The 26,078-nt window shown below is 31.1% G+C and overlaps 2 protein-coding genes across 2 annotated transcripts in view; one reads left to right on the forward strand and one right to left on the reverse strand.

Annotated features, from left to right (window-relative positions):
* Positions 1 to 1,917, reverse strand: part of LOC136977518 (ubiquitin carboxyl-terminal hydrolase 2-like) — a 77,853-nt gene extending 75,936 nt beyond the window's left edge. The window contains exon 1 of the mRNA XM_067273012.1: positions 988 to 1,917. Coding sequence (XP_067129113.1) covers positions 988 to 1,587 — 600 coding nt within the window. The 5' untranslated portion in view covers positions 1,588 to 1,917. The remainder of the gene's footprint in view (positions 1 to 987) is intronic.
* A 4,537-nt stretch (positions 1,918 to 6,454) lies between these two features.
* asun (integrator complex subunit 13 asun) overlaps positions 6,455 to 26,078 on the forward strand; it is a 42,422-nt gene continuing 22,798 nt past the window's right edge. The window contains exons 1-7 of the mRNA XM_067273019.1: positions 6,455 to 6,999; positions 8,950 to 9,191; positions 12,289 to 12,363; positions 15,560 to 15,759; positions 15,893 to 15,973; positions 16,509 to 16,599; positions 19,373 to 19,501. Of these exons, the coding sequence (XP_067129120.1) occupies positions 8,970 to 9,191; positions 12,289 to 12,363; positions 15,560 to 15,759; positions 15,893 to 15,973; positions 16,509 to 16,599; positions 19,373 to 19,501 (798 nt within the window). The 5' untranslated portion in view covers positions 6,455 to 6,999; positions 8,950 to 8,969. The remainder of the gene's footprint in view (positions 7,000 to 8,949; positions 9,192 to 12,288; positions 12,364 to 15,559; positions 15,760 to 15,892; positions 15,974 to 16,508; positions 16,600 to 19,372; positions 19,502 to 26,078) is intronic.

Here is a 26,078-nt window from a genome sequence, read left to right on the forward strand (position 1 = left end):
CAAGTTTTATTAATGACTGAAACCTGCAACCTTTTAAGTTACCATGTACGGAAAGAATACTGATTTTAGTCGAAGTTTAAAGTTAGAAGTGTTAAAGTTAAAAAGTTTTTAAAACCAATGTTCTTAACATTAGTTGTAAAGTGCCATTGCCTGAAACATTGGTTGTAAAGTATCATTGTCTTATTATTTAGTTGACCGAAGAGGGGCATATTAGGCCTGAAATGAGCTACATACACACGTAATGCTTGTCTCAACTAAATAACAGGGAGAAGAAAAGCCAAGTGATCGTCAAAAGCACTATATTGTGTTTGTAGTCAAAAAGAAACCAAGTTCCTCAAAAATCATGGTGCAATAAGTCCAACTAAGTAGCTATAAAAGAATAAAATAAATATATATTTTACATATCTATTTATTTGAAGCAATAGCTATATTTTTGGTTACTATCAAGACACACTAATATTTTCTGAGTGTTTTTATTTCAATATCTGATTGTACTTGATGTATATATCAATATTTGTTACAAGATTTTTAACTCAGCTTTTCTATCAGTCCAATATTTTCTGATTTGTTTCTATAAAAGGAACAGATTATTAATCTGCAGGTAATCTAACTTATCAATAAACATAAAAGATATGTTATCTGCAGAAAGTAATAATTCATCCTGAGGAAAGCAAACATGCACACTCGCCATTTATGTAATTCGTATGCTCTTAATGGCTACGTAAGTGTAATTTTTGATAGACTAGTATAATTCAATTAAATTATACACTTACTACATATTGTAAATAAAACTATTATTAGAAATGATGATATTAAAATATCCTCATTTGTAATAATAGTTTTAATAATCAGTTTTTCCTTCAATACAGCTACAGATATAGCAAACATATGCATATAAACACACATTTTAATGTAGAAATTTGGTTTTCATTTATCTAGATATCAAAACATTTGAAATAAGTATATAGAACTATTATTAATGCATACGTTTGTCGACAAAGAAGAAAGCCGGGATCTCCACGGTCGGGACGACAGTTTCGACGAACTAACGCTGTCTATCGAATTGCCGTCTATTGAATTGCTATCTAACGACTTCTGGTACGACGACACTCGATTTCGAGATCCCGAATCTTTATTCACATCCACGTCATTATTCAAATTTGACACGGCATCTTTACCATAATCGTTGGACAAAGAGGCATGCTTCAAAAGAGCCGATAACTGAGAACTATCATTTTTGTAATTATTAATGATATTATAATATTTTGAGGTATCTTTTAATCTGTCTCTCTCATAATTTTGCAGCGTGTCGGTAGAATATTTAGAAGTCAAACTGCCCGACGGCAAAGAGTAAGATCTATTGTAGTCTGTCGAACCGTATCTATCCGAAGTACGGGATTCTCTTATCGAGTAAGTTCCAGAAAGAGGAGGCTTAGAATAACGATTATAAGACTTTGATGTTAAGTACGAACTTTTATACGAATATTTCGAAAAATCTCGATCAGAGCCCGATGGAGAGGAATAATAAGAAGTATAAGAATTCACAGAAGTCGATCTTCTTATAAGAGGGCTAGTTGCCACAGGCATTTTGAACTTTATAAATAAATTGAATTTAATTCAATCGTATTTCATCCCATTCAATTTGCACATTCTTCTAAACATTTACAAAAATCCACACTGGATGTTCCGTTATAATTACAATACAATGTTTAGCACATTTTCACAGAATTAACACATCTTTTTATCACAACACTGTCACTACAAAACGCATTCAAGAATCTCCGTAAAGCTCTTCCACATCACATTTCATCCAAGCTATTATTGATGGCGTAGTTGTACTAAAATGGAGCTCCCCAGAAAATAAGTTTATTTTAAGAATTCCTCATATTACGCTATATTTATTCCTAAATAAAAGTTAAAAAATTAACTTCGATTGATTTTTAAAATAGGAAAAATCTTTTGTAAATATATTTTAATTTCGTTTAAAATAAAATCGGCAATTAATTTCTTTCGAATAAAAACATTCATTAATTGCGATACAACGTGTAAAAAATATACTGAAATAAATATTCATTTGCTTTTTAATTCGAATAGAAAAATATAAAATTAAAAAATGGGGAAGGGAATTTAAAAATTAGCGCGCATAAAAATCGCTTTGAATTTTTTAAGCATTGAATTTTTAAATTATTTATAAATTAATCGGCGTACTGTTCTACATCTTGCGTAATTTTACTTATTCTGAATTACATAATTCCGAAATATAATATAAAATTTCAATTGCGTATGCAACAATTTACGTTAGTTTCTTATATCTATAAAGTTACGCTGTATTTAAATAGAAGGACAGTCGGATGGTCGAAACAGTAAAGTCACCTTTTACCCCGTCCCTTACCATCCAACTGCTCGCCTTATGTACCGGTACCTATCCAAATCTGTGATAAAAACTGTGAATCTAATCTTAATTTGATTCCTCAAACAGTTACACAAATTTCTCTAAATATCCTCAAGTAATTTGGATACACCGTACGTACGAATTTCACTTTCGTTTTGAACATAGTTTTCTTTAAATACAGTGCGTTCGTAATTAAAGTTCGTTTCAAAAAGATGTAACTTGGGAAAATCAATATTTTACACTGAAACTTCTTTGGTGATAGAATTTTATTTGAGACAAAACAAAATTTAGTTGCAAAAATGTCCTCTGGGGCATTAAAGGACGCTGTAATACCATAGTGGATAACTCAAAATCTATGATACATGTGGGATTCTGTGTGATACGCAACAGAGGGTTTGATTTGTATTAATGCAAATCGAACATGTTGTGCGATTTGGAAAGTTTGGTATTTCAAATATGAATTAAATAAAACATAATAAAATTCCTCCAAAGAACTATATTTTTCTTCGAATCCTTAATGATTCCTTCTAACACATTTTCTTCAAATTTGAGGAAAATTCCTCCAAGTCGACAACGCTACCCATGAAAGTCATGATTAAAAAGCTCTGTTAGCGCCCGCAGAAGTTAATTAAAAAATGAAAAATATTAAAATCAAGTATTAGAATAACATAGTTTCTTTTTGCAGTTAAAATTTTAAATAATATATTTCAACATTTCGTTATTATTTCATTTATTAATCTTAATAATTATTATTATAATATTTACAAGTATTTTTCTTTCTCCCTTTTCCATTCTTCATTATTTCTTCAAAATTCATACGACTCTGTTAAAATATTTAATATTAAACAGCCATAACGAAAGTCATATCACCGATTTACGGTGAAATAAGACGAAAACTTAGACGAAATCACAATTAACGTTGAATGATCCGACAATCTATAGCAAAACTTATTTTTATTTCATATCTATCCGGTCGATTTTTTCTCTTCCTCTACGTAAGAAAAGTATAAATGAAAACCGGATATGCCTATTTTGAAACTAGTCATATCAACAATAGGCTAATGTGGATAATTTGAGTATTAAAATTTCATACTCCAAATTCGACATTTGGTAATATGTGATCCATTACATATATGGGCATTCAGTCGATTTATTTCAGTTACTTTTTATTTTATTTATTTATTTATTTTATTTACTTTTCCGGCTGTTATATATAACAGAGGGAAAGTATGGCGATCGGTCAAAAAATTACCTCCAAGATTCTTACATTTCTGGACTCAGGAGACTTTGAAACGTCGAGAAAGCTTTTTATCTTTATATTAATTGATTACATATATTAGTTTAAATATATCTACACATTTTATTTTTGGACTAATTTATAATTAAAGTCGAAGGTAATCTTTATGACAATTAAACCGAAAGCCAAAGTAGAAGAAAATGTACGCGATTCATAACGAAACAAAAATATAAAAATAAAAGTAATTTTAAAAACTTACGAATTTGTATTGATACAAAGGCATGAAATAAAAACCTGTAAAACAGAGATTATTGAACTGAAATGTGTAAATCGGTGGTCTTCGCGAGTACTTTGTTAAGAATAATTCTCTAACTTAATTAATGGCAGAAAATGAAATACAAATGTGTTTGTATTTTGAAATTTTTTCAGGATTTTTCTGATGCACAGTGCGATAATCTACTACTGTGTAATGTATGTACTGTACAATGTAGAATACAGCCGAATGAAGAATAAGGTTAAAAATTGCAGTAGATTTTCAAACATATGTATAGAACAAATAAGAGTTCGAATGAGATTAAGCAAATTCAAATGCGCGTCATTCTATAAAAAGTAAACCCACGTAAATTCAAATTTTTACTTGTTTACGCTAAACTACTTGTTAGGACTAGGATCAGAATAAAATAAAAACTTAAGGAATAATAACAAATAAGTGATTATAAATCATTTGTTTAATAAAATACTAGCAGATGATCCGGCGTTGCCCGGGCAAAAAATAACAGCAAAGATTAAGATTAGCGAGGTTGAGGCCGAAGTTTTAAACGTGAAAACGTGTACGTCAGACGTTCAGCGCCGCTTTCCTGTAAGGCCAGGAACACACATGCGTAAAATTCAGCGTAAAATATAGCATAAAACAGAAAATGTAAAAATTTTTCTGAAATTTTGGCTGAAACAGAACTGAAAATAGAGTAGAGCATGTCTCTACTTTTTATGCTGTAAAATTTTTACGCCAAAATTCCTCCAATAAGGCCAGGAACACATGCGTAAAATTGTTTGGCAGAAAACTGAATCAGAAATCAGCTTTCAGTTCAGTTTCTGTTTTACGCTTTTATGCCAGAACACACATACGTAAAAATTCTGGCCGAATAGGAAACACCACTGCCACTAACAGTGCTAATTTTATTAACTTTTTCTCTCATATATCTATTCCTTTGTACCTTCCATTTTTTCTGTACTGCCTCTGCTATAATTTAGAAAATTTAAATTAATACACTTGTATTCCGAATTCAAACAAAGAACGTGTGATCTAAACACTAGGCCTATATATCGATTCTATTAGACCTCTTTGTTATTTAAACTTTTGCACCTACAGCCATCCATAAACATTGTTTAAATACAGTGTCTTTATACATCACACTGATGTGATCGAACGGATTCGATAAACTCCTCTATTTCATTTATTTTTCGTTTTTTCGAGACCGTCACAATTGTAGGGTTAACCCTCATTACCGCCATTGTTAGAATAAAAACCACGTGTCTACTTTGACGTCACAGAAAAGACTTCTCTTTATTGGAGGAATTTTGGCGTAAAAATTTTACAGCATAAAAAGTAGAGACATGCTCTACTCTATTTTCAGTTCTGTTTCAGCCAAAATTTCAGAAAAATTTTTACATTTTCTGTTTTATGCTATATTTTACGCTGAATTTTACGCACGTGTGTTCCTGGCCTAAAGAGAAGTCTTTTCTGTGACGTCAAAGTAGACACGTGGTTTTTATTCTAACAATGGCGGTAATGAGGGTTAACCCTACAATTGTGACGGTCTCGAAAAAACGAAAAATAAATGAAATAGAGGAGTTTATCGAATCCGTTCGATCACATCAGTGTGATGTATAAAGACACTGTATTTAAACAATGTTTATGGATGGCTGTAGGTGCAAAAGTTTAAATAACAAAGAGGTCTAATAGAATCGATATATAGGCCTAGTGTTTAGATCACACGTTCTTTGTTTGAATTCGGAATACAAGTGTATTAATTTAAATTTTCTAAATTATAGCAGAGGCAGTACAGAAAAAATGGAAGGTACAAAGGAATAGATATATGAGAGAAAAAGTTAATAAAATTAGCACTGTTAGTGGCAGTGGTGTTTCCTATTCGGCCAGAATTTTTACGTATGTGTGTTCTGGCATAAAAGCGTAAAACAGAAACTGAACTGAAAGCTGATTTAGTTTTCTGCCAAACAATTTTACGCATGTGTGTTCCTGGCCTAAGCCTTTTTTAGCAAGCCCGTTACGAGTTCGGTCAGGCCTATAATGAGGCAACTGGGGCCAGATATATCCGAACGAACCGTTCACCGAAAAATTCCTGGGGATTTTTCGACCCGTCCGGATTCGATCCCGGGTCCTCCAGAGCGGTAGGCTGCCATCTTGACCACTCGGCTATCCTGCCGTCATCGTTAGTTGAGTGTCGTCACATTCGGTTATGAAATCATTTGAAAAGACGTGTTTTCATTAATTGTTATCATTAAAAAGATTTGTTCTTGTTAAATACTTAACTTGGTAGATATTATCGGTATGTTTTAATCCGCTTCACACTTTATGCATATTCAAATCGAAGAAAATAATCGACTATAGACAATAAAAATATTGTAAATTTCCAAATATTAAATTTTTAAGAATAATTTTATAATGCAAATATAAGTTATTTGTTGTAGAAAATAAATATTTTTTTCTATTTGTTAAAACTTTATAACTTAAAATATATAATATATAAGAATGATTGAATGTTGGTTGGCAACGTTAAATTATGTACAGTAAGTATCATGCCGGTATTGTGAAGTTTTTATTTGATAACAAATTGAGAAAATTACACTCTTTCGTGTAACTTAACTGAATAAATAATTAAATTTTTCTTTTAAGATATTTCAGATAACTTTTATATATTCGATGATTTTCATTTTCATTTTTGTAATTATGAAAGTTTGAATAGGCCTATTATTGATAAAGTCCAAATTTACAGTTTATTTTAGATGTATTTAGAAATCTTCTCCCCAATTTATACTTTAAAACTTTCAATATTAAATTTATAAAACAGTTAATTGGAATCTTAAATAAGCACTTAAACAAAATAGCCTATTTAAATCTGTTAAATCTACATTAGTGAGGAGTTATATACACTGAGTATGTCTCACTACATAGTTTATGTACTGTTTTATGTACTGAGACATACTCAGTACATAGAAATAATATCTGAATAGTCAGAAATTTGTTTCTTAAGTTATGTAAACAAACAGTTATCATCTGTGTTTACATTATATACAGTACTGTACTTTAACATTATTTAGGTTTTATGGAGTTTCTGGTAGTTCCATTAAGGTAAATAAATATTCTTTAATAATCTTATTTTCAGAGTAATGCTCTTAGCTCAAATAAAAATAGGAGTACAGTTTATTATTTAAATGCTATATATTTTTTAAAATTCTAAATAAATATTCGATAATTAAAATTATACTTAACAGATTCTTTATATATTTTGCAATGTTATTCTCTTGATTTTGCAACAAAAAACAACTTAACTTTATGTAGGTTTTACCATACAGCTTATAAAATTTTCTTACGTTAAAAGTAATAATTTAGTTTCCATACCTTTTCAAAACATAATAATTATTGTTTATGTTTGATTTTTGTTCATTTACTATTTTATTTTGTGAAAAAATTTATTCATGTATACTATATTTAAAATTTTTTCTAGATAATATTACGATACACCATTAAAACAAATATTTATTGATATATTAATAGGCAAAAGGACACAAAAATACAGCTTCTAAACATTACATATTTCATGACATTTGTATTGTTTTTCTAACTTTATTATTTAGCAAAACACAATATCTTACTGGACCATAAAAGTCACTAATAGCAGGAACATACATAAATTACAAGCAACATACCATGAATACAAAATTTCCAGCAAATACTATGTATTTGAATTAAATACAAAATGAAAACGTTTTGTTTTATATTTAATTTGAATACATAGTATTTATTGGAAATTTTGTATGCATGGTATATTGCTTTTAATTCATACTGGACTAAATATCTGGCTTACAAAAATCTGAAATTACCAGAAAACCAAATAGTTTTGAATTTGGCTATATTACAACTATAGTTTGCCATACAGCTATTTTGTTTTTTCCATGAATAATTGCACAATGCCAGTTCTAGTGTAAAATACAATTTTTTTTTCTTTACTTTTCATTGTTTGTTTTATATTTTAAGTATATATTTAGCCTGTGTCCATAAAACTGGAAAATCCAGAAATCCAGACCCCATTTCCAGTCCCAAGCTTGCCAGGTATATAATGCCTGATTAATTCTAACAATTCAAAACTATGAGTATGAAAAAAAAAAATTCAAAGACAATACATGTGCAGCTTTGAATTTCTTTTTATACATTATTATACTTTGTAATTTTTTATGTTATTAATATTATTTTTTTTAAAAATTAACTTTTTATAATCTGTTAATTATTGTTACATATGACATACACTAAACAATTTATACATTGATAACATTGTAAAAATTCTCCTGATGTGTTTGAAATGACAACATTCATAAATAGATTTGATAGACAGATTTGATAGATTTATTATTATTACAGTTTATAACAATTATCATATTTAAACAAAAATACAAATAATTTTGTTTTAAAGTGAAAAAAGTACTAAAATATATGGAAAGTTCGTAATAAATTCTGATATTTTTAAGAAATTATTTTCAAATAATGTTAATTCAAGTGTTTCATGAAATAAACTATTCAAAAATTCACTTACATATAAAGTCCAAATTTTATTTCTGGATTAAGCATTTTTTCAGGGGATTTTTAAATAAGATTCTAATAATTGGATCTGAAGATGGAGTAAAACAAATTTAAAAAATGTAAAAACATGTTTAATCCAGAACTAAATCTATAATTTTATAAAATATAAGCAGATTTTTTGAATTACATTACATTCTGGAATACATTATGGAGTCAAGTATTTCTTAAATGTTAAGAATGATTTCTTCTATCAGAATATGAAAGTTATATTTATTTAGAAATAAAATTTTTTAAGTAAGAGTATTTTATGCAAATTTACATAATTTTATCGATTTCGTGTGATGATAGTAATATGCAAATTTTCAAATCTTTTGTAAACATTTATAAGATATTTAAAATTTATACATTATGTCTAATCAGCTTAAGAATTTTAGACTTTAAATACGTTCATATTTGATTTATGAAATTTTATTATATTCATTCAAAACAGTTTATACTTTACAGGTTAGCAGTTAGTTGACATCATGAGTTATCCAACAAGTCATAAAACAATATTTGTGCTAGATCATAGTCCACAATTTCATTCTTCCTGCAAACAGACAGTTGAGTTTGATATTTTTACTAAGACGAGACAACCAGGTATAATACCTCTTGCTCCAATAGCAAAATCTTTATGGACCTGTGCTGTTGAAGCTGCAATTGAATACTGTAGAATAGTATGGGATATTTATCCAACAGGAAAACTAGTAAGTATTGGAGTTTTATATTTTCGGTTTCTATTTCTCTTTGTTTACATATATACAGTCGATCCATTTAATTGTGCCACTGGTTAATCGGGACAGCCGTTTTATTAGGACAAATCTCAAAGAATGGAAACCAAACTAATAAATTAACACATAATTTAATCGCTTAATTGGGACAGTAGCAGAAAAGGAATTTAGCAAGTTTTGATATATTTCAGGGATCTTCCGAAAATATGTAGACACTACATGCACTAATGTCATGTAGGCTTAACAATTGGCAGAGACAAAGCGATTTTGTCTTTCGCTCGAGCAGTTCAGTTTTTCCGGAGGGGGTCACCATAGTGGGACATATTACACAGGGATCCCACCTGAGATGAACCTGAATGAGAGCTACTGACCCTGTTCTGGACTGGACCAGACAGTCCCTTTAAAAGAGAAGGGACAAAGATCCCGGGACAATTTTTCAAGGTCTCTCGACTGAGTTGGAAGACAGCTAGAGTTTTCTTTGGAAGGTATTGTGTGCATAATTACGTCTAGATTCAAACAGCAGCCATCTGATCGTTGAGACCAGCATCCAGAGCTGGCGGATTTTATGGATGCTCCTGCCAAAGTGGTCCATCTCCAAGTAGAGGAAACTGTGCTCAAAGGAAAACCGTAAGGTGACTTTTGGATGAACCCTTTCCTTTCTTCCTTTTTAGTTAGAACATGTTCTAACTAAAAAGGGAGACCTTTTTAGTCAGAACATGTTCTAACTAAAAAGGGAGAAAGGAAAAATTGTTTGATCAGGAACGAATCAAATGGTCAACACTTGTGTACGTCACTACTAATACTGTATTTGGCAACACTAGCATGATGCGAATCAGTTATCTATCATGGTTGAGTCTGGCAAATTTATAGTACAAATATTTTCTGTATTTTGGTTTAATAAAGTGTTAAAATAGGTACCTAATTATTATTTTTTACCTACTTATTTATTTACCTACGTATTATGTATTTTATTTTAGAATTTATTATTAGTTCGCTTAATTGGGCCAAAATAGATTAGTCCTAACGTGTCCCAATTAAGCGGAATTGACTGTATATATATGAATGAGGATTTCATTTGTTTGTTTGCTATACACTCCTAGGCTGTTTGACCAGTTGCTACGAAACTCTGCAATTTTGTTCAAATACTTCTTAGATAATATCGTATATCCCGTTCCAAAATATCTACTGGATTTCTGTAAATCAATCAATTTCTATCTACATTAGATTTGCTGATTTACACATAGCACCATCTATTGGCAAAAGTTTTAACAAAATAATAAACTAAATATAATTCTTATAAAAAAGAATATAATTTTGAAAAATATATATTATATTGACTTAATATTACTGCAATAATGATATATCACAAAATAGCATATATAATTACTGAGACAAGTAGCATATAGCACTTGCCTGTGTGGAATCAAAAGTGTTACCCTGTGAAAAGTCTGTAAGTATTTAGTTTTCCACATCTAATGACTCTGGTTTTTCATTTCTAAATGGTACTTTGTTAACCTTATAAGTGTCCTCCAGTAGCTAAGTAGATAAAACCACTGAACACTGGTAATTAGTTAGTTGTGGGTTTGGGCATTGCCGACAGGGCCACATGGAGTTATCTGGGTTTTCTTCACATTAGTAACACCTGAATAGGGTCCAGCTTCCCATAAAAGTCTTCCTGGGATGCATCCCTCTCGGCAGATCGCTCATGTGTCATGTTGCCATAACCAAATAAACAAACTAATTCTAATGGGCAATTATTTATTGTGACATTGCCAGGCTGCAATTTTTTGTCAAAGTATTCTCATTTCTTTTAGCAGTGTCTTGCCCTTTTACATCATACTTTTCCTATTAGCAATACAGTCATGTTGGTCATCTATCCAACTCTGTTTAGGGAAAATTTTGAATTGAAGTAATGTGACTTCTGGTCTAAACTGGAAGTTTCTACATAGTTAATCTGGGCCTCCTGCCCCTAAGCTTTCCATATCTGGTTTCAACTTTCATCTATCTAGCTCCTTTCTCAAGATTGAGGAAGGACAGTCAGAATTTATAGGCTACAAGATTTTTTTATTTAAATAAGTCATTTGAAGTCTTTTGAACGTTAAGGTTAGCAATTTGATCACATGCAGAGCCATCAACATGGATTACTTTTCAAATATTAATAGCAGGCCAATATTAAGTAGTAGTCATTGACCATCCCTTTTTCCAGGAGGATGTCATTGATTACTTTTGGTCAAATTACTTTTCAACTCCCTTCAGCAACAGTCCCTTCTTTCTATTGGACCATTCGTTTGGTGGCATTTTGAATTGAAAAATTACATAATACAAGGTTACCAGCCTGCACAAAATATTTTTAAAGTGGTTTTCAAGGGTGCCAAGTTTAAATATTTGGTCCATTTTTTACAAAATTTTGTTAATTGGCAGATTACTATTTTATATTTGGCTGTGAATGATAGTTTCTTAGAGTTAACATTAGGAGAAAATATGATATTTTAAAAAATTTAACATGTCATATTTTTAATTGGTGTCTACTTGACCAATGAAATTATGCCATTTCATATCATTGTAGTATTGCAATAAACATGACAGTGGCAGGCCACGGTTGAAATAATCAAACTTGATCTGGTTTTTGTTTTAATGTTTGTTCTCCTATTCACACTCAGATTCTTCAATATTATAAAACCAACACACCTTATTACTGAGAAAGTTCATTTATTCTGCTAAACAAACGTGTTAATGTTTGTTATATTATAGTATTTGATTTATATAACTATGAAGATTATCTTACGTAAGAGTTTATCACACCAAATGAACAATCTAACACATTTTTAAAATTTTTTATTCCTCTACTGTACACAGTTTAAATCATCTTTGTAGTTGTATAAATAAAATACTATAATATAATATAACAGAAAGGTTAGAAGTACAAGTATGAAATAATCTATTGATCTTAATCTTTGTTGTTGTTATTTTTACCCACGCAATGTCGGGCTCATCTGCTAGTATACTGTAAATTAGAGAATGACTTTATAAATAAAAATTATATTTTACAAAACAATTTCATTTTTATTTTTAGATTCAGTTTATCATCAGTGATAACACTACAAGGACTTTAAACACATGGTCGCAATCAGAGCAAAATCTGAATTTGGTAAATATATTAGTTTTAGACTTCTATTGTATTTCTTTTCCTGAAAATATATCTAAGTATTAAATAAGTAACGTTTTCAAGATCTTACCTTAAAAAAACGTTTTATCTGTGTATTTCCATAGTAATTTCAATTAAGGCAATGGCTAACTAAATACAGTTTTATATTTTCTTCTGAGTATTGTTGATAACTTTTTCTCAACAATGACATTTTACTTGTCAGCTCAAAAAATTGATCTAAATAAACCAAAATAGAAAACACTTTCCATGAAAAAGGCCCAAACCTTACACTAAAAGACCGTTCTAAGTTCTAATGTTACTAACTCAAACTTCATCACTACATATTCTAAAAAATCCAGCAATGAGTTATTTAACTTTTCTAGCAACATTTAAAAATTTTGGTGATGCCATTTGTTTTGATATTTTATTTTAAAAATTTTTAATATTTTTAATTATTATAAATGACAAAAAGTTTAATTTTGAAGGTAGGGATGGATTTAATAAAAGATTGTAAATGCTGATAAGTAAAACTGTCATTAAGTCCGACTCTACTTGAGATATGACACATGACCTTTTTTAACTCCCCCATCCCCTTGACTTTTAACCACCAAAATTTAATAGCCTCAATTCCCTTAATACACAAACCTCCCTGTAAAATTTTAGAAATTTTTGACAAAAAGTACAGGAGTTAAGCTTCAAAGAGGAACAAAATCATGCCCCCCATACAAATGTTTATACATACAGAAAAAACTCCCAAATTTTTCTGCATTTCTCAATGTTTCAAGGTCTTCTGAGTCCAAAAATTTAAAAAGCTTGGGAGTCATTTTTTGACCAATTGCATACTTTCCCTCTGCCATTTATAACAGAGCCAGTAAAGTAAAAATAACCAAATCATAAATTCAAAATGTTTTAATTATAATTCTTCTGATTTTATAATTATAATTTTTACTATCAAATTAGTTTATTAAAATACGGTTCATCAATTGTATAAAAGTCTTGCATGTAAGTGAGACATCTGTTATTAACAATTTTGGTTGACACCTTTTTGGTACAATACCAAGTATACAGGTAGATTTTTCCAAAATCAAATCATTTTGGTCCTCGGATAACAGATTTCTCACTTATGTGCAAGGCCTGCATAATGATGTTGAATTATACAAGTGTATTTTGATTTATGTCTTGTTATTAGAAGATTAATTTATTAATTTATAATTTTGCATTAATTTCACTTAAGTATTAAAAGTATATGATTGATCTAATATGCAATTGATTTAAAATTCAGCTTTAAATTTTCGATCCATGTTTTGCCAATAAATCTGTTACTCCAAGACAAAAGGCTCTATTTCCAAATAATTTAAAATCAAGTTGAACACTTGGTATCATGTCTAATTAGTATTCTTTATTCTTCATTGATACTACAAAACACCTAGCATTAAAAATTTTTTGCAATTATTATAGAATGTTTTTTATTCTAGATATTGGGCAGTATCAATAAAAGATGTGTAAGAGACATAAGAGAGATATTGTTAGTAAATTCTACTAGAGTATAATAGTACTGTGAATTGATTTTGGCTTCATCAGTTTTTCTGGTGGTTGTATTGAATTGAACAAATTTTCATTCAAGATTATATCCTGGTTTAAATGTTTTTGTTTGGTAGAGTTTTGTTGCGGCTGCATCTACTGTATGTTGTAAGGTTTTTACAATGAAATTACTAATGTATATTCATATGCCTACAAATTCTAAATAAAAGGATACGTATTAAGACTGAAGAGGAACCTGTTTTGTCTGAAATGAATATTGTAAAATAAATACATAGAATTACTCTGTAAATTATGTGTCTCAGGATCATTCTGTTCCATGTTTAATCCAGTATGTTAAGCTGTCTTTGGGAAAAGTGTTCTAACACAAAACATACAAAACAGGACAAAAAGCAGTCAGAATAATCAATAAAGGATACTAATTAGGTACAATATCAAGTACACAATTTGATTTAAAATTTTTTTTTGAGGTAGAGCCTTTTGCCTGGAGGCAGTAGAAATGTGGTTGGTTACTTCAGTGTAAAATGAGATCAAATAGTTCAAAATTAATAATAGATGTAAACGTAATACTTCTATATACATAATTTATTCATTGAAATTTTAATTAATTTAGATATATTGATAAGACTTGGCTATGATGGGTATGATAAAGATAATTCATTGGCAATTAGTTATTGAAATCTATCATGCTATTAACATGTGAAATATAACATATGCATAAAACCTAAGAAAGTAACAAAACATGCTTTTTAGTCTCAAATTTGTTAAATATGCTTTTATATCTTCTAAAGCAGGGATGGGCAACCTTTTTCTATGTAAGGGCCGCATTTTAAGACTTTTGAACTGATGCGGGCCGCATACAAGAGAAAGAGGAAAAAAAATGTTGGTAAATCAGAATTATTTATTCATATATAATTATAAATTAGATTAGGTATACCTAATTTAGCTTCTGGAACTGATGTAAACGTAATATATTGGAAATATTTGGTTAAATATTCGTCACTGCTAGTTTTAAATTAGTTTCCATATGTCTGTTAGCCGGTTTCATGTTTTAATTTTTACTAAATTCATTGCGGGAAAAAGTATTCACATACATAAGTTGTAAAAATAACGTTTGAATTTTTGCTACATACTTCCTTAAGCTGGGAAATTGATATATTTATTCACATTTTATGCGTCGCGGGCCGCAAAATATATGAATGCGGGCCGCATGCGGCCCGGGGGCCGCAGGTTGCCCATATATCTTCTAAAGTAACAGGAGTTGGACCAAACAATTTAGTTTTTTAAGTACTTTCAACAAGGGAAACCTGGAAAAAATATGCTTTTACCTTCATTCCTTAATTATAATATTAGCATGAAGAAAATTTTCAGAACTTGTGATTACAGTTTAAATTTTGTATACTTTAACACATTGGAAAACTTTTATAATAACCATTTAAATGTGTTTAAATATCTAATAGACGTTCTTAAGTTTTACAAGAATGTTTGAAATTTGGAACTGGGGTTGTTTGTATAACTGATATTAATTAATAATAATTCACAACAGTATCTCAAACATTCAAAATTAATCTAGTTTACAAAATTAGATAACATTGGAAAAATGAATTAAAAAATAAGATAATTCAAATTATCTAATTATACATATAAATAAATTTTATAGCTGATGAGTTCTCTTGCACACGTTGGTACACCAGATACACAAATGAAAAAAGATTGTAACATTCATCATGGTTTGAGAGCGGCAATAGAATCTCTTTGTCAGTGTAGTGAAGTTCAACATGAAAAAAGAACATCTCTCACAGAAAATGCTGGAAAGGTGATGAATCGAGGAAGAATAGTATGCATTACTTATTTAAGAAGGTATTAATGTTTATACATTTATATATGTGTGTTTGTGTATGAATAAATATGAATAATATATATATTCATTCATATTTTTTTATATATTTATTTATATTATTTATATATAAAGAAATTTTATTTTTCTTTTTAGTAAAGGCCATGCAGAAACTTTAGAAATGTGTTTTCAGGATGCATTAGCTCAACAAAATAAACTAGCTGCAAGTTCTGACAGGTATTATTTTATTTTAATAATGATTTATTATTTATATAAATATAGACAAAAATATAAAAATTATTTAAATTATAAATATTAATTGTAACTATAATTTCAAATTTATTAAAATAAATTTCAAAACACTATGCAATTCTAGAAATGGCCATTTAAAGTTGAATGCAAAAAATTTTTTGGAGATAATAACAGTACCTAAAAATATTGTTATATTTTTTATTGTTTGATAATTATTTGAAAAAATAAACATTTACACACATTATATATATATATATATATATATATACACCGTATTTTACGGACTATAAGACGCTACAGACTATAAGATGCACCTTAATTTTTAAGCAATTTAAAAAAAAAAAAAAATACCTATAAGACGCTACGGACTATAAGACGCACCTGAATTTTGGAGGCAATTTTTCGAAGAAAAAAGTGCGAATATAGTCCGTAAAATACGGTATATAATGCATGTGTATGTTTTCACATTTACTATAATTTTTATAATGAAATAAAATATTAAAATTTTGATTTATTTCAGTTTAATACCAATTCACCACTGTGAATTAGTACTTATACATACTTATCCTGCAACTGAAGAAACTACTATTCAAGGCCATTCCAAAAGAGAAGTAAGTTTAGTAACCTCTGTTTATCTAATAGATTATTTGAGACATATTGATTACTTATCAATATATTCTGTATGTTATTTTATATTGGACATTATTTTTATGAAAGTAAACATAAATTTTCTTATTTAAAAAAAAAAATCTTTATTTGAAATTTAATATTAGTTTCAAAGTAAAAATTTTTTATTTGATCAACAAAATATACCGTATTAGCTCGAATATAACGCGACCCCGAATTTAACGCGACTCCAAAATTTTCATAAAGATATTTAGAAAAAAAAATAATACTCATAAAAGAATTCAAAGAAAGTAAAATTCAATCAGATAAGTATTTATTTAGGTATTTATAGCTAATAACAGAGGTTACATTCATGTCAATAAAATTAAGTAATGTAAAACAAAATTAATATTACGTAAGTAACAACAAAAAACGGAAATGTTTATTCAGAATCTGAACTGTTTTCAGAATGAGAACTCATTGACTTCCGTTATTCATTATTGACTTTCGCGTTAGGGGGTAAAGCGGGTCTATTGACAAATTTTCTCGCAGTAGTACGAAATTTCTACTGACTTAACTTGAATGAGCCATATTTCTTCCCCATTTACAAACAAACCCGATGGCAATCTGTGAAACATGAGATAAATTACAGCGAGTTGAAATTTGATATGTTTATTTTTTGCGTTTTACGTATCAAATTACATTAAATTCGACACAAATAAAGCATTTTTGTCAATATAAAAATATTTTACATTGTTTAAAAGTAGAGAAAATAAAGAAAAGAAAGATGTAATAATAATTTTTTGAGCAAAGCCAAAAATTTCACAATTTTAAGATAAAAAATGGCGTCTGTGAGAGCCCACGTGACTAAAAGGCGGTCAAAAAATCACGTGACTAATGAACTTCGAACAAGCGGAGACATAGCCTTACTATAGTAGCGCTATGCAAACAAAAGCGCAGGCCTACTAACTAGATCACATGGTTGTTTTGAAGTGGTCGGTTGAGCTAGGTCTGACGTTCAGTAGCGTTTCAATCTCTGTAGGAAAATGTCCTTGTTTATATTACATTCCATTACTTAAACCCCGAATTTAGCGCGAGTCAATTTTTTAACAGAAAATAAATGGTCGAAAAATATCGCGTTATATTCGGGCTAATACGGTATAAACATTTGACAGAGGAGAATTTTTTGAAAGTACTCTAGAAAAATATATGGAATTGTCTTCATTACTTTTAGTTATTTATATCTTTATTGAAATTACATTTTTGTATGTTAAAATGAGTTAAGTGAAAAGAAATATTTAATATTGTAATTCATTTTCATATTTTTAAGTTTTTATTTCAATTTAAATTATAATTAAAACTTATAAGCTGTATGTTTTTAATTAATTATTGCATACCATCATATGTAATTTAAAAAATTATTTTTACAGTTAATAATTAATGTAAATTAAAGATAACATCTTAGATAAGGATAAGAATTGTCTATATATATATATATTTCCATTAGTATTAAACTATTAATTGAGCTACAAGCTAAGAAACTTAACTTAATTAATAGTATAATACCAATGAAAATTTAGTTTACTGGTAAATTTTTACTTATGGAACCCCAATGATGATGCTAATCAGCATCCTTGCTTGTAAACATGATGTCCATAAACTGGAGAACAACCGGTGCCACTACTATTTATCGCAACAATCAAAATGTTTAAATTCTACTCACAAAAATATATGCCTAAATTTGTTTCTTCTTTCTTTTCAGAATACCACTGGATGTATAAGGTTGTTCTGGTTCTTCCATACTCCATGCAAATTTCTTGGCTGTTTCTTCTGTGCTCAAAATGCATATCTTGGCCCAATTTTTCCTTGCATTGAACATGTTTCTTTGCTGTAGATTTCAGAACTGTAGAAATGGTACACTTTTCCTGTATGCTGAACAAACATCTCAAAACTTTTGCTAGGCTTTAACTTTTCCCAATGCAAAAGTTTCTTGTACATAAAAGCATATAAATACAAATTGAACATATCATTTTATGAAATGCATTGCTGGGACCATCAATTTTTATTAATGCTAAATTAAAAATGGAAATAATGATAATGTGCTGTATGAAATTCATCCAATCTACATCAGTGCATGCCACAGTCAATGTGCACTCAATGCAAATTATATGTCACACAAACAACAGAATAGTCCCCCACAAATTTTTCCAAAATTACTTTTAAAAGTGCCATTGATTGCTGATGTAAACAAGTTGCATTTATGGCACTGAAAAGAAACCTTCTGAAAAGTAATTTTCCTCCAACATTGATACTTTTTAAAAATTACTTCCATTGGCTGCAATCCCAACTTAATTGCAAACTTCACATCTGACAAAATTTGCTCATTGACATCAATGTCAGGAAACAAATAAAACATTAACTGGAAAACATCCAAGAATGAGATCTGTCTTTCTTGAGAACTGTCAACAAATCTCTTGGACAGTTTTGCATGACTTCATTAAACACAAAAAGTAATTAAAATTTATCAAACTAATAATGCAACTGTGCATTACAACACAAGACACATCACATTACACTTTTCAAATTACAGTCTACTGACTACCACTAAAAAACAACGGATGGTCACCAGAATTGAACACATTATCATCTAATTGCAATGTTAACAAGATTATGGAAGTACCTCCATTAGGGTTCCATAAGTAAAATTTCATCTACTTACTAATTAAGCTACTTACTGTAGAATAAATAATTTTGAAATATGATTTTTATTCATTTTAGCTTACACCACAAATAACAAGTGAGATTCATGTAGTGAAATCTGGTCGCAATCTTGCAGCAAAATTAGGATATTTAGTACAACAGCATTATAATTTAGCTTCTACTACAGTTACTGGAATTCCAATGAAGGTAAATCTAAATTTAAAAAAGCTAATGTTAAATTTACTTTGAAATTCCTTCTTGTGGCATAATTTTTGGATTTCCTGTTCAAAATATATTTCCTTTATTTACTCTTCCTTTCTATTTTATTTTATTTAAAAGAAACATGTTATTTATAATTTTTCTTTTAATTTGTTTCATTAAAATAAAAATAGTTTATCAAATTACCTTTATTCTTTGACAATTAAATTATTTTTCTTCATATTGCATGCAACAAAAATATTACAGATTGTAATTTATTTTTCAGTTTGTCATTTAATCAATACAGTTGTTTAAATATGAAAATTTTATGAGTTTTTACTTGAAAACAATAAATACAGTTATGGAAGAAAATATTGATATACTTTCTGAATTTATTTTTTTTTAAATGTATAACATTTTTTAAATTCCTCTATTTAACTTAATGCACTCCTTTTCCTATTGGAATAAGTCTATGTCTATGTTTATATCTACTGTTTCAAAGATAAATTGTTGCTGTTTATGTTAATGGTATATAAAGTATCTTTAAATGTATTAGTTAAATCTATTATGCTTCTTTTGATAATGAAAAAATAAACTTATTATAATGACTTTCAAAACTCATTTAATATCAAGAGTATAAAAATTCAAAATTCACTCATTTTTTATTTCTGGATAAAGATTTAATTTGAAGTGCAATGTAAGTGCAAGTGTGTTATATTATTATTATGTTGGGTGTAGTTGACATCGGTGCCTGTGTACTATGCCAGACCAGAGTCAAGGCATAGCAACCAAAACAAAACAAAAATTAAAAAACTGTCAATGTATGTGTCTGCATTCAGGAATTTCCTAACAATATGACATGTATTCAATATAGTGGCCTTCTATAGTGTGATGTACGTGTTTTTGTTCAATTGTAATGTGCCCAGGCTTTTGCATAGTGTGTGTGGTATGATACCTGTAAAGGAGAGAATGACAGGTACAGTAAGCCCCCTATCCATTCTCCATACTGCCTTATTTCCTGGGCAAGTTCTGTGTACTTGCTGACTTTTTCAGTGCATGTGTTTTGTACATTGTGAGTGTTCTGGAATGGATATGTCTATAATGTATGTGATTTTATTGTGTTTGGCAATGAGTGTGATGTCTGGTCTGTTGTGGTAAATTGTTTTTTCTGGTGTATTTTATTTGTTACTTTATTATTATTATGTTGGGTTAAGTGAGATATACTCGGTTAACACCGGTGGCTGTGTACTATGCCAGACCAAAGTCAAGGCATAGTAACCAAAACAGAAATTAAAGAAGTGTATCAGTGTGTGTGTCTGTATTCAGGAATTTTCTCACAATATGACATGTATTCAATATAGTGGCCTTCTGTAGTGTGATATATGTGTTTCTATTCAATTGTAATGTGCCCAGGCTTTTGTGTAGTGTGTGTGGTATGACACCTGTAGAGGAGAGAACAACAGGTACAATAAGCACCCTATCCATCCTCTACAGATGCCTTATTTCCTGGGCGAGTTCTGTGTACTTGCTAATTTTTTCAGTGCATGCGTTTTGTATATTGTGAGTGTTTGGAATGGATATGTCTATAATGTATGTGATTTTATTGTGTTTGTCAATGAGTGTGATGTCTGGTCTGTTGTGGTAAATTGTTTTATCTGTGATTATGGCTCTGTCGTAGTACATTTTGTGCGTGTTGTTTTCCAATACTGTCTGTGGAATGTATTTGTAATATGGTTCGTGGATGTCTACTAATTTGTGTTTCTTTGCAAGCTCTTGGTGTATTATATTTGCTACTTGATTATGTCTGTGTAAATAATCTGTTTGTGCCAAGAGCTTGCAACCAGAGGTGATGTGTTGTATAGTTTCTGGCATGATGTGACATTTTCTGCATGTGTCATTTGTGAGTGTTGCATCTTTGAGTATGTGTTTTCTGTAGTTTTTAGTATTTATGACCTGATCCTGTATGGCAATCATGAATCCTTCCGTCTCCCCAAAGAGGCATCCCCGAGCTGACCAGCTGTTTGACGCAGTTTTGTCAACAAAATCATGGGCCAGATCATAAGGATGCCTTGCCATGGAGTGCCTTTCGAGCCCACGATTGCTTAATGGTGTCCATGCTTTTTATATGTTGTGTTGTGTCCATATGATGTGAGTGTAAGTTTAATGGTGTGTTATTCGAGTCTGCTAGAGTTACTGCTTTATGTAATTGTGATGTTTCTTGTTTTTTGTAGAAAAACTCTCGCAGTGACTGTATTTGTTTGTAGTGAAGGTTAACTATGTCAATCAGGCCACGTCCGCCATCTTTACGTGGAAGGGTTAATCTTTCTGTGGCAGATTTAGGATGATGTTGTTTATGCTTAGTAAGTGTTGTTCTTGTTTTCCTTTGGAGTTGCTCAAGATCTGTGTGAGTCCAATGTATAACTCCAAAAGAATATGTGAGTACTGGGATGACATATGTGTTTATTGCTTTAACTGTGTGTTTTGCATTTAACTGTGTTCTGAGAATAGCATTTAACCTACTTTGGTATTCTTTAATTAATCTTTGCTTTATTTGTGTATGTTCTGTTAGTTTGGCCTGTTGGAATCCTAAATACTTGTAGAACTCGCCCTCTTCCATGGATTCAATAACGTCTCCATTTCCAAGTGCAAAATCTTCTTTCTTCAGGATTCCTTTTTCTATGTGAAGTGTTTTGCATTTATCTAGGCCAAATTCCATTTGTATGTCCTTGGTGTATGAATGTGTGATTTGTAGGAGTTGATGAAGTTGTTTTTGTGTGGATGCATAAAGTTTTATGTCATCCATGTACATGAGATGTGACAGTGTATACTGTGTTGTTTTTTCATGCCTGATATTGTAGCCATATTGTGTGTTGTTTAACATGTTGGATAATGGATTCAAGGCTAGGCAGAACCAGAGAGGACTCAAGGAATCTCCTTGAAAAATTCCTCGCCTAATAAAGATTTGGTTTGTTTGTATGGAAGTGTTATGAACCCTGAGATGTAGTGTTGTTCTCCAGTGCTGCATAGTGTTTTGGAAGAATGTAATGAGTGATGGATGTATTTTGTACATGTGTAGAATATGTAGCAGCCAACTGTGTGGAACACTGTCGAATGCTTTTCTGTAGTCTATATATGCCATGTGTATGTTTCTGTGTTGTTTGTGTGCTTGCCGTAGAATGACTGAATCTATGAGTAACTGTTCTTTGCATCCCTTGTGATTTCTACGGCAACCTTTTTGTTGTTCCGTTAGAATGTCGTGTTCTTCAACATGTTTGTATATTTTGTTTGCAATACAGGATGTCAATAATTTGTAGAGTGTTGGAAGACATGTAATTGGTCTGTATTGTGTGGGGTCTGTGGTATTGTTGTTTTTAGGTTTCATGTAGGTGATGCCCTGAGTAAGAAAATTTGGCATGTCTTGTGGATTGATGATGATGTGTGTTAGGTGTTTAGCTAGTTCCTGGTGCAGTGATGTAAACTTTTTGTACCAGAAATTGTGAATGTTGTCTACACCAGGTGTCTTCCAGTTGTGTGTTCTGTTAACAGTGTATTGGAAATCATGTATGCTTATTTCAACACAGGGCATAGTTGGTATGTTGTGTAAGTTTCTGTTCTCCTCCTCGATCCAGCCTGCTTCAGCATTGTGCGTGACAGCACTGGACCAAAGAGAAGACCAATATGTTGTGAGTTCTTCTTCTGTTGGTGTGCCACTGTGCTGTGTATCAGTGTTTGCTTTGTTATTAATTTGTCTGTAAAAGAGTTTTTCATTGTTTGTAAATAATTTATTTTGTTGTTTTCGTAGTGTACATGTTTTGTATCGTTTGAGTCTACGTGCTTTGGCAGCAAGTTTTTGTTTTAGTGTATCAATGTATTCTGTAATGTGTGTGTTGTGACGTTCATGTTTTGTGTGTGTTTTTATTTTCTTGAAAATGTTTTTGAGCTGTTTCCTTAATTTGGGTGTTATGTTGTTTTTAGTGTATTGTGTCAGCCTGCCTAATTGCTGTCTAATGTCATTTATTTGTGTTTCTATTCTTCTCTGCCAGGCAGGCTTGTGATAGAATTGTGTTTTCTGTGTATTTGTCTGTGATTGTACTTTCAGTCCATGTTGTGTCACTACTGTGACTGCCCCAGCATAAACTAATGTATGAATGTCTGCGAGTGTAGAAATTGAATGAATGTAGTGTGGTAGTAAGTGAGTGTTTACATAATTTAGTGTTTTTCCTACTTCCTTCGACGTGTTGATTTTTGGTATTCGTGGTCTTTGTGTGGGATCTGTGCCTGTATATTTAGTGAGTGTTTCCTGAAATATAAGTGAGAGCGTATTAACTAAATCCATGTCTATGTTATCAGTGATGGATGAGAAAGTGTCTGTAGTATCATTAGTGGTAATTGTTGTATGTGTGTTATTATCAATGCTTGTTGCTGGATTATCCTGACAGGTTACATGATCTTCATTAATGTTAGATGTTTCTGTCTGTTGATGTATTTGATCAGCAACCTGTTGTTTGATAAGTTCAAGTGTTGTTTGTGGAATAAGGTTGTTGTGTATAATTGTTCTTTTTTGATCAACAACCCTTTGTTCGGTGACAGTGAGATGAGGATACTGTTGTGTGAATCTATGGTATAGTTGTTGTCTGTATGCTGTCATGTTTGTTTCAAGTTTTGTGATCGTGTAGTAAGTACGGATGATAAACTCGTTCATTTCTACCGTCCATTTCATCCGTTGGCGTGGTTTTCCAGCCTTTGTGGTCTGTGGATGCATTGCCACAGAAACACCAAGGCTGGGTTGGTTCCTCACATCTGTTGAGGGCATTGCAGTAGCCATGCTTGGTCCGGTGCTGCTTTCGCCACCGGTAACCAAGGGAGACTGTGGCCTATTTTTCGAACGTGAGCCTCTGCCTAACTCACGAACGCGGACCTTGTTAACCCGGGCGACGTCCGAGCCGGTATCACATTTAGATCTGGTTACTACCATGATACATATCTCCACAGAATGTGGTGTGTGGTCACTCTTAGCTTCATTTCTCCCCATAGACCTTACTGGCATGGGTGTCCCTACCAGGAGCTTGTGCTCCAGCCTGCATTGCCCTATGGATCAGTAAAATTACTGGGCTCTCCCACCACGACCAGGTGGTGACCATGGGAGAGTTATTATTATTATTATGTTGGGTTAAGTGAGATATACTCGGTTAACACCGGTGGCTGTGTACTATGCCGGACCAAAGTCAAGGCATAGTAACCAAAACAGAAATTAAAGAAGTGTATCAGTGTGTGTGTCTGTATTCAGGAATTTTCTCACAATATGACATGTATTCAATATAGTGGCCTTCTGTAGTGTGATGTATGTGTTTCTATTCAATTCTAATGTGCCCAGGCTTTTGTGTAGTGTGTGTGGTATGACACCTGTAGAGGAGAGAACAACAGGTACAATAAGCACCCTATCCATCCTCCACAGATGCCTTATTTCCTGGGCGAGTTCTGTGTACTTGCTAATTTTTTCAGTGCATGCGTTTTGTATATTGTGAGTGTTTGGAATGGATATGTCTATAATGTATGTGATTTTATTGTGTTTGTCAATGAGTGTGATGTCTGGTCTGTTGTGGTAAATTGTTTTATCTGTGATTATGGCTCTGTCGTAGTACATTTTGTGCGTGTTGTTTTCCAATACTGTCTGTGGAATGTATTTGTAGTATGGTTCGTGGATGTCTACTAATTTGTGTTTCTTTGCAAGCTCTTGGTGTATTATATTTGCTACTTGATTATGTCTGTGTAAATAATCTGTCTGTGCCAAGAGCTTGCAACCAGAGGTGATGTGTTGTATAGTTTCTGGCATGATGTGACATTTTCTGCATGTGTCATTTGTGAGTGTTGCATCTTTGAGTATGTGTTTTCTGTAGTTTTTAGTATTTATGACCTGATCCTGTATGGCAATCATGAATCCTTCCGTCTCCCCAAAGAGGCATCCCCGAGCTAACCAGCTGTTTGACGCAGTTTTGTCAACAAAATCCTGGGCCAGATCGTAAGGATGCCTGCCATGGAGTGCCTTTCGAGCCCACGATTGCTTAATGGTGTCTATGCTTTTTATATGTTGTGTTGTGTCCATATTATGAGAGTGTAAGTTTAATGGTGTGTTATTCGAGTCTGCTAGAGTTACTGCTTTATGTAATTGTGATGTTTCTTGTTTTTTGTAGAAAAACTCTCGCAGTGACTGTATTTGTTTGTAGTGAAGGTTAACTATGTCAATCAGGCCACGTCCGCCATCTTTACGTGGAAGGGTTAATCTTTCTGTGGCGGATTTAGGATGATGTTGTTTATGCTTAGTAAGTGTTGTTCTTGTTTTCCTTTGGAGTTGCTCAAGATCAGTGTGAGTCCAATGTATAACTCCAAAAGAATATGTGAGTACTGGGATGACATATGTGTTTATTGCTTTAACTGTGTGTTTTGCATTTAATTGTGTTCTGAGAATAGCATTTAACCTACTTTGGTATTCTTTAATTAATCTTTGCTTTATTTGTGTATGTTCTGTTAGTTTGGCCTGTTGGAATCCTAAATACTTGTAGAACTCGCCCTCTTCCATGGATTCAAT

The sequence above is a fragment of the Centruroides vittatus genome, unplaced genomic scaffold (genome assembly GCF_030686945.1).
Source record: "Centruroides vittatus isolate TY-2023 unplaced genomic scaffold, ASM3068694v2 contig_460, whole genome shotgun sequence".
NCBI classification, from domain to species: domain Eukaryota; kingdom Metazoa; phylum Arthropoda; class Arachnida; order Scorpiones; family Buthidae; genus Centruroides; species Centruroides vittatus.